The sequence below is a fragment of the Ambystoma mexicanum genome, chromosome 3q (genome assembly GCF_040938575.1).
Source record: "Ambystoma mexicanum isolate Mex_15411 chromosome 3q, UKY_AmexF1_1, whole genome shotgun sequence".
Classification (NCBI taxonomy): Eukaryota; Metazoa; Chordata; class Amphibia; order Caudata; family Ambystomatidae; genus Ambystoma; species Ambystoma mexicanum.
The window spans coordinates 985,434,217-985,448,548 of record NC_090926.1 but is presented as its reverse complement, the minus strand read 5'-3'; the positions used below and the strand labels follow the sequence as shown (position 1 = coordinate 985,448,548).

Sequence of the window (14,332 nt, the reverse complement as noted above, 5' to 3'; positions counted from 1 at the left end):
TTGATTTTGTTTTCTTTGGAATATTTCATTATAAATTGTTGGGCTTAAAAGGTGGGTACCTTTTAATCCTTTGCTAGTGTCGTTATTAGAAATTCTCCTCTCGCATTAACATGTTTTCGCTGTTGCCTATGTACGTAGTGGTCATTATCTTGTGATGCCACATCCTGTGATGTCACTTCATGTGATGTCACTTCCTGTGAAGTTATCAAATGCAAATGAAGAGGCTCCACACTTATTTCGCGGCACCTGGCCCCGCAAGTCCCAGTTTCCGAGCAAGGGGCGTAGTCTTTCGTCCTTCAGTGTTAGATAAAATGAGTACTAATAACACAGGCACGTTAAGATGTAACTGGGTTTGTGGTGTTAGCTTTAGAATGGCGGCTATGTGTAGTAAAGTTGCCAGCCTGTAGGCCTCGGTAAGAACTCTGGGAGAGCTCCCGTGACATCATGCGGGTGGCTGGGTGGGGGGAGGTGGGGGATAGCATCTGCTGGGCGGGAAGGGCCAGTTCTTTGTGCAGCGCTTTCTCCTCCACCGAGCAGCTCCTGCGGCATTTGTCACGGGAGAAGGTCCTCGGTAACTTAATAGCGCCTTAGCCTCGCGCCTGCTTATCCCTTAATGAGAGGGCGGCGGGCCTGCGCGTAGCTTGCAGGTGCGGTCCGGGCGCCTTGTTTATCTGCCCATCTCCCGCTCCCGCCTGGGGCAGCGCGGCTCCTAAAAAGTCTGCCCCCTGGCAGGTGCACCAAACAGCTGGACAGCGCTCCTTAAAGCGCCTTTGCTTTGATCTGTACCGTTCAGGGCCTCTTCCCGATTCCATGACACCCCACTATACAAACATGACAACAAAACGAGCGGCGCCCCAGCAGTCATCTATCCCCCCTAACCTCCCTAGCTCCCCCAATCCTCGGACTGAAGCTGCACAGGCCAGCCTACACCATACAAGGGGTGTAGTAGGCACAGAGCTCTGGTGGCAGCTGCTGTGAAAATCAGGCAATCAAAGGGATTATTATGTTGGGACGAAAATGCCTGGACGTCAAGATAAATATTAATACTTACAAGACTATTACAAATAATAGTCTCGGCAGGATAGCTCAGGGGCAACGTGCTCGCCTTGGAAGCAAGACGACATGGAGCAACACAGATTCGACCCCCGAGGCTGCGCTTAGAAACCTCTGGGTATTAAGCGCTATAAATAACTTCTCATATCATAATGCGTGTATGCAATGCTGCCTTCTCATCACTGTTTCATCATATGCAAAAACAAATATATACCTTGCCTAGTATTTTTACACCTTGCATTGATAACCAACATGTTATTTATTGTCTTAATATTCATCCCATAATTTCTATGAAATGTACCCCAAAAAACAATGGTTTTTTTTTGGATCTCGCATTGTGTATTGTGTCATACTAAAATAATAGTCTCTTATATTTAAGAGACCCCGCAGAAGGGTCCCAGCCTCAGGAAATGCACGCAGCTTATGACCCTTCAGGTGGAACCATTGGCCATGAACATCTGCCGAGGGATAGATCTGTCGCATACCTTGGAGGCTTAATCATGATATACCCGCAGCCCTTCCCATGTACAAGGGGGGGCCCCCTGGAGATAAGCCCCCACCAGCACCCACCCGAGTCCGCCTGTGCCTGGGGTGCCTTTGATCTCAAATGTCATGTTACCTCTTGCACCCCTTGGGGGGACAGCAGGCCAGGCCTTATTCTGCTGAGAAAGCCCAGCCTTTCTCCAGCAACAGATGCCAGTGACACCGAGTGCCCTGTCTAAGCCGCTGCCCAGGAACGGATAGGCAGGGCACTTCATCAAAAGTTAGGGTGACTGGAATCGGCATTTTGAGAAAGTGATGCCATAGACATACAAAAAGGACATCAGAGGCTGAGCTCTACATCATTCATTGTTAAGAAGAATCGCTAATTATAGGGTAATTGTGGTGTTATTGTGACCATTTGAGGAGCATTTTTTATTAATTGAAGCCCTTTTCAGGGGGTTTTGGTATCTACTTGAGTACCCTGTGGATAAACAACTCTGATGGAACCCTTCTGAGTCCAAGGATGCACACAGTTCTCTCGACTGTCCTCTTGCCATGCTGGGTAAACCATGCAGTCCTATTTGTATACGTATATTTTGACTACGGGAAAGAAAAAACTACACATCCCAGAATTCAAAAGTAAAAAACAGTACTGGATGGCCTTTTCATGCATTGGCCATGGAAAACTTGAGAGCTCTGTGTAATGCTTCCAGGCCTTCCTCTCCTCGCAGCTTGCTTCCATGCCTTCCTCTCCTCGCACCTTGCTTCCATGCCTTCCTCTCCTCGCAGCTTGCTTCCATGCCTTCCTCTCCTCGCACCTTGCTTCCATGCCTTCCTCTCCTCGCAGCTTGCTTCCATGCCTTCCTCTCCTCGCACCTTGCTTCCATGCCTTCCTCTCCTCGCACCTTGCTTCCATGCCTTCCTCTCCTCGCACCTTGCTTCCATGTCTCCTCGCAGCTTGCTTCATGCCTTCCTCTCCTCGCAGCTTGCTTCCATGCCTTCCTCTCCTCGCAGCCACCCTTCCCTGTATTCCCCTTTCATTTGTTCCTCTCTCCGTCATAGAGATTCCTCCATTCTCTTCATCCCATCACTTTTACACACTGTCCTTCAACTCTGTTTTCACCTTATTGGTTGCGTCACCTATAAGCCAGAATGAATGCATTGGAGTACTGCTATGGAGAGATCGCATTTGAGGAGGGACACACAACTTGTAGGTGTTGTTTGGTTATTTTCCCATTCGTTGACTGTCAATGGCCTTGCTAATCCCTATGGCCATTCCCATCACTTCAAACCCCACCCCACCCAAAACACACCCTTCTGGCATTTCTTTGAGCTAACTTTATCAAGCCTTAAAATGCATCTTTGCACTTGAAGTGCCCCCACAGAGTTTTCAAAGCATTCTTCTGAGAGCTAATGGTTTAATTTCTGGTAAAACGTGCTGCTGGTGTAATAAACATGTCATAATCAGGTCTGCTATTAGCCACTTGATTTATACGCAGTATGCCTGTCCTTCACTGAAGTCCTGTTGAAAACAACCATTAGAAAAGCCAACAGTTATATCTTTTGACTTGCATGACATATTTGGCAGATATTTTGCAAATAAAATGTTGTCACGGCCCCTTCCTCCCACCCCCAACTGCACATTTTACAACTGCACATTTTACAAAAGATTTATCAAAAAATTTAAATGTTATTACGAAAGCACAAAACACTGTTTTCGCCTACTCCCATTCATTTCCCCATAGAGAAAAAGACAAAATGTCTGCGCAGAGCACATCAAAACCTAGCTGGAACGGAATTGCACCAGGAATAAAAAAAACTTGGGCACAAAACCTTGACTCAATTTCCGGGAGGGGTCTGGGTTCATTTCAGCCAGCAGTTGTTAAAATATTTGACAGGGAACATTCTCCCAAAATTACAGATATATAGGTGTCCCACAATGCACCAACAAAGCTTTTTTTTAGAAATAAAAAAGTCGTAGTTATAATGAGTGTAACCGGGGATAGGAAAGAGGACAATTAAAATTGGGGAGTTGGGGGTCTGGGGACCAAGTTTAGAGCTCAAATGTTTTCGCATAACCACGGGTATCCAATGAGATAACAGCGGTTACAATAGAAAATGTGATTGGTAATGAAAGGGGGAACGGGAGAAGGCTAGTGAGGGAAAAATAACTTGAGAGGAGTGGGGGAGCATGGCAGGAGGAGGGGCACTTGGTGAGTGCCTAGTAGTGCAGGGAAGAGTTTTGGATTTTGTGCACTTGTTACGGATAACCACGGTTATTTGCGGGTGTTTATGGCTAACGGCGGTTATTTTTTAAAACGTGAATTTTACAGCTACAGTAAGGTGGGAGTAATGGGTGTGGCCAAAAGGCTACTGGGTTACTTTAAGAAACCGAATAGTGCAATCTAGAAAGTGGACACGGCCGAAGGCAATGGCTAGTGGACCCCAACAAAACTTATTGGAGCAACATGTCAAGGGGCCATGGCGAAAGGCCGTGGCCATGGTCAAAGGCCATGGCTAGTGTGCCTAAAAGAAACCTAGTGGTGAGGCCACGGCTGAAGTCTGCGGCCACTAGGCCATGGTTAGTGAGAACGTTTAGGAAACCTATTGGAGAAACATGTAGAGTGTCATGGCAGAAGGCACTGGGCATGGCCAAAGACCATGGCTAGTGGGACCAGAAGACAGTTAGTGGGGCAACATGTAAAGGGACCACAGCCAAAGGCCAGGGCCAATGGTCATGGGTGAAGGCCATGTTTAGTGAGCGGGAAAGAAAGGTAGTGTTTTAAAAGATACAGTGGGCACTGCTGAAGGCCCGAAAAACAATTATAGTGGCCATGGCCAAAGGCCGTGGCCACCTAGCAGGTCCAAAAGAAACATATTGGGGGAACATGTACAGAATACTCTTCTGAAGGCCGTGGCCAGTGGCCCTCCAAAACAATATGGTATAACGAAACGTCTTGAAATTCACTGAAAAAACCTTAGTTAAGGTGCAGTTAAGTTGCACAGATTTAACACAAGAAAACCATTGAAATTCAGCTGCTGTGCGAAGTCATGTCCAGCTTATCTCAACGCTTCTTTTGCAAAGTCCATGAGCACATACATAAGAGAAGGGATTCACAATGACATACAAAATGGCATTATGAGGGACGCTGCATTATGGGGGATAGCAATATGAACATGCTAAATTAATCTGGTCATGACTGCCCACATACACTGAATTTCAACGGTTTTGTTGAGTTAAAACTGCGCAAATTAATTGCACCTTACCTAAGGTTTTTTTGCATATATTGAAAAAGCCATTTGCGCCAAGATGAACTTCGAGTAATGGTGAAAAGGTGACACTGTGGCATGTGTGACTTGGCTCAAACAAATTATTCTGGTTTGACATTTCATGTGAAGGGATTTTTCAAGACGTTTTAAACCCACCATAACTGCACGATCTATATACATAATATAGGGAGGAAAATGCCACTCTATAGTTATGGGGAAACATTTGTACATAGACCTTTCTCAACAATCTATTGCTAATAACTTTCCAAAAGAAAGGTTTGCCGCAGTCCCCCCAAACTGGACATTTTGGGAACAATTCATTACAAAATGGAAAAAGTTATTAGGGGGAAGAAATCCTATTTTCGGCCTACTCCCATTCATTTTCCCATAGAGAAAAAGTACCTTTTGAGATCATCCGTAGCGCAAAATTCCCTGGAAGGATTTGGACATATAAGAAATGATTTGGGCACAAAGCGTTGACTTAATTTCCTTGACTGGTTTGGTGTAAAGCCATCTAGTAGTTTTTTAAAACATTTGACGGAGAACCTCCACTCCCCTTTGTCGGTGTAATGAGCGTCAGCATATTTTTCTATGCAAGGGTGCAGTATTTGTAATGTCGCCACAATTGTGGCGATATTTGGTACGTTTCCATTTAAATGACTTAAATGGGCCCTCGAGGAACAGAGTTTGACACCCGTGTTTGACGCAAGTGTCCAAAGTCTCAGAGGTCCAGTCATTGTACACTATGCCTCTCACCAGACTTCCTGTGCCCATGGCCAGCTGCAGCCTCTAATAAACCTCTAGGCACAATGTTTAATCCATCACTCACGCGAGGTGAGATGACGCACAGAAATGTTGCATGCCAGAGTAGTCCCTATACTGTCTCTCCTATCATACAGACCATCAGTGACTGTGTGATCAAAGCAGCCCCTTGAATTGGAAGATTTGACTGAAGACAAAATAATAGTGGATTCCACATCCTTACTTGGACATGATAACCACATACTCCCCTTCTTTAACAGGCTACGCCTAGACATCAGCTGTGGCCAAATAAAAATGTTACCAATCAAGCACTGTGATATCTAAGAACTATGGACATGGAACCCTCCGGCTCCTATCCTCTGCTGCGCATGACAGGAACACGAGCTGGTTCCTTGCATGTGTGCTGTAGCATGGGAGCCAGAGGCATGCCTGCAGAGGAGGAGCAATGGATTCGAGGAAGGTAAGGACATTTATTTAAGGGTAAATGTGTGTGTGTGTATATATTATGTACTGTGTGTGAATGAGTGCATGATTTGTGGGGGTGTGTGTGTGTGAGAGTGAATAGTGAATGGGTGCATGTGTAAATGAGCAAGTGAATGTGTATGCTTGTGTTAAATGCTTGGATTACTTACGGTAATCTTCATTACTCCTGTTCCCACTCTTCTTCATCCCAGTACTTGCATATGAAGCACCTTGCCTCATACATAAGTGCTGGGATGAGGAAGAGGGAAGTGGAGGTAATGCTGGGCCAAGGAGCTGATTTTTGGGGTTGCAGGATGAGAATGGGAGGGAGCAGGGACATGTGGGAAGGATGGGGCAGGAGAGAGGTGCGCTCATATATAATGGTCAAAAATGATAAAGCTGGCATGATATGTATTAGTGGATAGACAGGCATTTTGGTTCAGCCAGTCTAGTCATTTCTTACTGTGGCATGGCATTTTACTGTGCATTATCAAGACTACAGCAAACATGATAAGTGTGTGTCTGGCCTACACTGTGCAGCCAGTTTCGACATGTTTTCTTATTGTGACGTATTTTTAATAGCAAAGCAGTAAGATAGCTCAGTGGGTTGAGCACTCTCAGCTGTGAATTATGTGTGATCTGCAGGTTCGAATCCCGGCAAGGCCAACTCAGTCTTTGATTCTTCCGAGGTTGATAAATAACTATCAACATCAGTTGGGATGATAATTGTAAATATGTGTTATGTCTAGTGCTTTGGCGAAAGCGCTATATAAATAACAAATCATTATCATGAATCAAAGCATTAACGCTCATTAGCACTGTTGGTGACTTGCATCTATTAGATTTTTTGATACTGTAATATCACAGCAACTTGCAATGTAGGGGCTCTAATTATATAATGACAATACCTGACATGCAGCTATAACTGGCATAATATGGAAGTAATTCGCCATGCAATGCGGAAGTGGCATATCCATGGCAGTGCCACAGCCTAAGTTGATTCTATTGTTTCTAACTGTATGGCATCATGACCCCATCCATGGCATATGAAGGCAGCATCCTTGTTATAATGTGGTTGGTATCAAAAATATTCTATTTGCTATTTTAAAAAATGTACATTTCTGTACTTTCTTTTTACGCCCACAACCACCCCCGGTGATGTCATCAGGGTTGAAGAGGAACTGATGCCACTTCGGTCAAAGGTCATAGAACATCACTTCCTGCGATGTCATCAGGTGTGTGATGTCACTTCCGCTACCACTGGCACTTTGGTGAATCGACATCCCTGTGTCCTTTTACCTCCTCTGGGCATTGCTAAAGACTCGTACCTCCTCCCAGCACTGCTGCTCCACCAGATGTTGGAAGTGTCTGTGGTTACCGCTCTCTCTGTCTCTGCCATGACAGGCTTCTATTCTTAAATCCACTTTGAAAATCTACTGTCAGTTCTTCAGCAACCGCCTTCTTCTTTCCTTCTATTGCTAACTCCCTGCACTTAGTCTGTACTTCCAACTCCTTCTTTTGCACTTTTACCATCTCCTCATTCTCCTACATCAATTCTCTCCTCCACCCCACATTCACCTGGGCTTTCGCTGCCTCGTCCCCAACAGCAAGACTTCTCAAACTGGAAGGACCATAGGCTGATACCAGAGTAGAGACCCAAGACAAGGTAAAACAAAACCCCAAGAATGTGCTTAGTGGGTGCTCAATGTTGATCAAGCTGCCCCGTGGCAATCTAAAGACGGGGTGTTTCTTTTGCTACATCTTAACTTTATGTGGAAGAGGAAAACGTCCATGTGGCCTGAAATGATGGCACTTGATCAGTTACAATGAACCATCACAACCGGAAAAAAGTTGTGTGGTGCCTTGCGATCAACAAAGTGTGTGCCTGGCAGCGTAGCCCCTGAGAGTGATCTCTTCTTAGCAGTGGTAATCCAGCACATAGCAAAGTGAACCTGTAGTGCAGTGACCCCCAACATGTAGCTCATTATGTCCATGTTGCTCACAGTACCCGAAAATGTCGCTCTTCAGTTGTTTGGTGGGCCACTGCGTGGAGGCCAAAGGGAGGTGCTACTGGGATGAGACAACACTGGCAGTTTAGTCTGAGCCTGGACAGCGTGGGGAAGCTATCCCTTTAGGCCCCTCTGGCATATGGGCGTGACACACATCCTTGCAGTGGGCTGAAGGGGGGGCATTGTGTAACCCGTAGGCAGAGTGTTATTGCCCTCTCACAGTGAATGGTCCCCTGGGTCTAGAATGGTAGGAGGTTACTGATGTGAATCCTGAGGATAAAGTTTGCGCCGGCCTCATACAGACCAAACGACTGCTGTGGAAATCAGATGCACTAGCCATCTGCTTCTATACCCACATGGCCTGGGCCATGTACGGGTGCAATGCTCATTGGACTAGTGAGGTGGCGATAAACAAGAACACCTCGGCCAAAAACTAGATCAACCAGGCAACCCCAGGGAAAATGTGCAACTGGTACTATGAGCAGCAGAACGCACAGTGTCTTGCCCACTCTAATGCAGCGGTACCCAAAAACGATGCACCCTTTAGAGCAGCAGCACCCCAGGGGCATCCACACTGGCTGGAGCAGGCACTTAATCTGCCCTCCCATCTGCACTCTGGTAGGGAGCAGGGTTAAAAAAAAAGAGCGGAGCTGGGAGCTAGTTTGCTACTGCTTGTAGCCTAGAACAGCCTGGTTAGCTGGATACCAACAACTACCAAGAGCTACTTTTGGCTCTCCAGGCAAACTGATGCCAAACAAACACTCCCATGAGAATGTTTCTCTGTGCAGTGCGTTTGGGACAATCTATAAACATTAGGACACTCTATGACATTTAAAGCATTAGGGATCATAAATAATGAACACAATCATAAGGTTGTGTCTTACGTGGAAGTAAGAATGGGGCAACTCTATGTACTCTCTCCTTTTTCCCCAGTGGTTACTCCTGGCCATGGGTTAATGCTGGGTACCCATGAGCTGCTTTTAGCTCCTGCTTATCAAATCTAAATTTTGATCGGCGTGGGTTCAATACAGTTAATAGCAGTAGCTGGACAGGTGCATAAGAGGCAAATAAGTGACATGAAATCCCAACTGTCCACAGTTAACTAAGTTCCAATTGGCCTTTTGTACATAAAATATTTGTTTTATATGCATCACTCACATTATTTGTTAGGTAAGTTCCATATCCATTAATTGGCAAAATAACCAAAGTGACACACAGGTCAGGGATTCATTTACAAATAAGTGGCATGTGCACCCGACTTACATTATTTGCGTAGGCCTATTTTGTACACGAAACGTATGTGTTTGATACTATCACGATTAATATTTGTCAGAAATGTTACATACTCATAGCAGTACACTACTGAGCAAATTGTCATCATCTTAAAACTTTGTCCATCTGCCATTTGGATATTGGGCAAGTACTCAAAATGCTTGCCAAATTTTCCATGATTAAATAAATGTGCGTACATTTTAATTTAAATTAAAATGATGGTAAATCATTTTTCATTAAATACCAACACACTGATCACCCCAAACCCTTTTAGGAAAGTAGTCTTTGAAAGCTTCGATTTGTCACCAATCTTACTTGCCTCATGTGATTACAGATGCCTCATTTCCCACTAGGTTTCCCTAATATCCCTTGGGAATAACCCCAGCGCTTCAGTAAAGTTCTTTAAATCCTCTACAGTTTGACAAATATTAAAAAAATTAAAAGTCTTGTGCGCATAAAAATGACAATTTGATACTTAATATTAAACTCGAGTTCAGCCATTGCAGGTTTGCCCTGTCTGGGATTGCACTTGGGCTAGATCACTGGTAATTGCTGCACATGAACATGCTCTACGTGTTATGTTCCGTTTATTGCAGCTATACTTTGGGTTGCAATCGTTTTGCCGTCACCTGAATGCTGATATGGTCCGTCGAGGTGCGGATCTTGCCCATCATCTCCTTGGTACGCAAATGTTGCTCATTGCCCACACAAAGTTGAGGACTGCTAGGCTAGAATTATTACCAGTATTATTATTATCACGATACATCAATATGCCTCCTTTGGGGTGTCTCCATTCTGAGCAGTGGAAGAACATGCAAAGCAGGCCTCCTGGCTGTCTGGCCATTTTCTAAAACCTGCTTTTTCTCAATGTATAGACCGCTTTGTTACCTCAGTCCCTAGTTTTTGCAGCAGTGGTGTGTTTATGAAATGTCAGCATCTATGTCAGCCTTAAAGCAAGTACTGTTTTTTCATGGATTACTGATTTTAAGGAGACCTTTATAGGACCATGAACCAAGGGGTGCATTTCACGTGTCATGCTCCTTTGTTGCCCATTCAGCATAGATTGCTGGCTAGACAACAAGCAACGCCTTGACATTGCCACTCGCATTGCTTCCTCAACCTCGATCGGAGGTCTGGTGCGTGGCTGTTATGAGATAGCTCAGGCCGGCGCCATTTTGCTTCCTAGATATGATGTCCTTGACAGAGTGAAATGTACATGATCAGGGGACCTTACCTGATCGTCCACTTTATGAGCGATGATGGTGGCGCCTTCTTCGCGTTCCAGTTCGCTGACGGGGCGGATGCGCAGCGCTACCTGGGAGGGGAAGAAAGAGCAAGGGGTTAACCTCGGTTGGGCTATTGCCTTTGGACATACATTTGAATTGAGGATGGTTATCCAGAACCCAGAGTTGGATTAGTACATTGGAAAACCAGGAGATTGTCTGTCAATAATTCTCCTTAGTTTCCTGCAGACCATTCTAGCTTCCCCCCCCCCCCAACTAAGGAAACAGCAGACAGGTGGGGCAGATGCATTCACCTCAAATCAGTCCTTAGTGCAGTTTCACCTGGTCGAAACAGTAGGAAGAAGTACCCAAGATATCAAAACAACATGTTTTCTTAGAAGGAATTCAATTGTATTTAATCAAAAACCAAAAATAAAAAATGTCATATTGTGGAAATCAATAGAATATTAATTAAAAAGTACACCTGGAGCATCCAACAGTTTTCCAAAATGCATCAACACATTTGTACACAAAACAGACTACCCAGACCCCTGGAAATGTCCCCAATAAAGTTCTAAATGGCAGGATGTTGGGGAGCGTGTCACCATGCCCTCTTCGACATCCCGGATTGGCCATGCTAAGAGAAAGGTGCCTGATCAGTGGCTAACAATCACTGGGGTGTTTCCCCTACCCCTGCACACCGACCGGAACAGGACCGTGCAGACAGCAACTTCACCAGCACATACCGAGCCTGCGGCCGCCCCTACTAGCAAAAAATATTTCCCCAGATTTACTCAATCATACAAATGTCTCAATAACCCTGCCAAAGCGATGCCCACTCTGAACGGTTAGGAGCCTTCCCGCCAGGGGCGTTGCTAGGGGGGGGCTAAGGGGGCTATAGCCCCTGATCTTTTGGCTGTAGCCCCGGATAGAATCTCAGGAGCTACAGCCAAAAGACTAGCTAGCCCCCAGTCCCAAAAGTTCTGACATCAGCTTAGCCCCGGGTCTTTTCCAGACCTAGCAACTCCCCTGCTTCCCGCTAACCTCTGGGCACGACACAAACAGCGGCATTCTGCTCCTGTGAGTCAAGACTGTGACAGGACACTTTCCCCAAGAAAACTATCAAACACGTTCAAGATCAATGTGCAGAGCGGAACTTGTTTTTCAAATAGAGGCACTCTTTGAAAGATTGTTTTCCTCTATTAACACCATCTGTGGGTATACATTTATTTAAAAAGATTTATGAATTGCAAATCAGTTCTTTTTTACTGTATTTCTCCTCCGTACCCTTTACCTTGACCTTAAACGTCATTGGGAAGAGACTGTAAAGCATTTCTAAAGCATTCATAAAACAGAGCTGACACAGATTGACTTAACAAATACAGAAGATAACGCAATTAAGCACTAGAATTACCTTTCAAAAGGGAAAGGTTTTAGGAGAGTGCATAAAGACATGAGAGGTTGATGTCATCATGGTAAACTAGTAGATGACTCCAGACCACACTGGTAGCACCAGATAAAGACTGAAGGAGACTTTCGGTGTCTCCGAGTTCTGCATCTCTAGAGACCATGGGGGTCATTACGAGTTGGGCGGTAAGGGTTAACGGTCACCGGTAAGGAGACCGGTGCCGGAAAACCCTTACCGCCCTATTTCGAGGTCCCTTAGCGGGTTCCAGCAGGAACGGCTGATCTGACCAGCCGTTCTTTGCGGGACCCGTTAAGGGACCTTGGAGCTAATAACGAGCCCGCAATTTGTGGGCCCGTTATTAGCTCCTTCCCCATTCCCATTTGAGCCCTAAGGGGGGCTCAAATGGGAATGGGCAATGGTCAACTGAATGGGGATTTATCGGGTCCGCACAGGTCGTAATATCCCGGTAAGTCCCCATTCTGCCAGACCAGACCTGGACCCGGGTTTGGAGGCAGCCATGACGCTATTCCAAACTCGTAATGACCCCCCATATCAACGGAGCACGATGGAGGATTAGGAAGGGTCACTCAGGGCGATCTTGAACAGTATCCCATCTTCTAGGGACAGAGAGTCAAGGTTCTGCAAACAGGAATGATATATTTTTCCTTTGGCTCCACACGATTTGCGATGTGGCCGATGCTGTCCTCCTGCAGAGATTCCAGGACATGGGAATTATAGACATGACTCTCCAGAAGATTGCCTCCTATCCCAGGAACCAGACCTCAGAGGTCTCCGCCATTCAAATATTATTTTATTGCTTTCCACCGTGGCATCCCTCAGGGGTCAACATTGTCCCCACTTCTATTTAAAATGTATATTCACTGTTTGATGACACTGAACAGAATTCATGGTATGGGCTTTTTTAACTATTCTGATGACGCTCAAATTATTATAAAATGTACGGACCTCCTTACATTATCATCATGATTAAACAATGCCTTTTAGACAACCAGGCCAGGATGAGCCTCAATCTTTTAAAAGCGTAACCACCAGGGACTGACATTTTGGTGGTCGGCCCCGGCCTGGACTGCGTCCATCCTCCAGAGGAACTTGGACCAGGCTTGAAGTTAGAAACCTAGACACGATCTTTGACAGCACCCTATATCTAAAACGTCAGATCGCTGCAATTCTGACTGCCAAAATGCATCTCCACTCCTTGAATTTGATGCAGCCTTTAGTGTATTGTGAACAAAAATATATCAGCCAGTGTTGCATTAGTGCTTTCAAGAATTGGCTGTTATTCTAATAGTCAATGGGTGTGAAATCTGGAGCTTGATAGAGTCTGCATGAGTTCAAGTCATACAGACTGTTCTGTTATTCCCCTTTTAGATCAAATAGGACTCCCTGTGTGACAAATAAATTAACTTACAGGGTATCAGTGGTACAGGATGAATATAGGTTTCTAAACTATCAATCAGCCCCACACCTCTAATACATCAGAAGGGATGCAGGAAAAAAAGAAATAGGAATAGCAAGCAAATTATAAACCTCCTTTCCCAATTTTGGTAACACGGACAGAAAGGCAGGCTTATCTCTGAAAGGTCCTGGATTGTTGGTTATTTGCACCAGAGTGAAAATACAATTATTACCCAATGATAAAAGGCACTGTGCAGTAAAGGTTGTATCAAAAATATCTACTTTATTTATACCACAACAGACAGTTCTAGCAACACTATGAAATACAACCCAACCTGTAAAGGAATGCAGAGGACAGACCGTTTCAAAGACAGATAAGGGATGCACTATGAATACTGACAGGAGGGTAGTCGGTATGGTTAATAATCACAACAGTTTAAGGTTACTTGCCTTCAGCACAAAGGGAGCAATGTGTCGTAGTATGTCTCTAGGTGCCTTCTGGTGGGGACCAGGGAGACAGAGCCACAATGTACCTTGTGCTGTAGATGTTCTTGGTGCTTAACAGGGTCGAGCCGGCTCCAGGGCGCTTTGTAGGCTTCTGTGACAGAGTTGAAGATGTAAGTCAGCTGTGGTTATCAGGCGGCAAGATGGTTCAGTGAGTGAAGCTGGATGAACGGCTGCAGGCTGGCATACACAGCGCTTCATGGTCAGGAATCGTTGTCTCAGTTCTGATCGGCGGTTCAAAAGCACTGGTCGAGATGTATGGCTTGCAAATATCCTTCAAGGCGGACAGTGGTAGATCCTTGTGAAGACAGATCTCCTAGCTTCTTCAATGGGCTTGTGTCGTCCTTTACGGCAGATGGCCCAACGCTGTGGAGTGTGTTGCAGGCAGCTGCCTTGTCCTTGGTTGTAAGTTCAGGGATCTTCTGGTACTTCCTATCCAGGAAGCTTGCTGCAGAGCCTAGCCGGGCGTG

General features: G+C 45.4%; 1 protein-coding gene across 2 annotated transcripts in view; it reads right to left on the bottom strand.

Annotated features, from left to right (window-relative positions):
- The window catches only part of KIF19 (kinesin family member 19), a 447,302-nt gene that overhangs the window by 359,405 nt on the left and 73,565 nt on the right, over positions 1-14,332 (bottom strand). For both annotated transcript variants that reach the window (XM_069655131.1, XM_069655130.1), the window contains exon 2: positions 10,546-10,626. In XM_069655131.1, the coding sequence (XP_069511232.1) occupies positions 10,546-10,626 (81 nt within the window). The remainder of the gene's footprint in view (positions 1-10,545; positions 10,627-14,332) is intronic.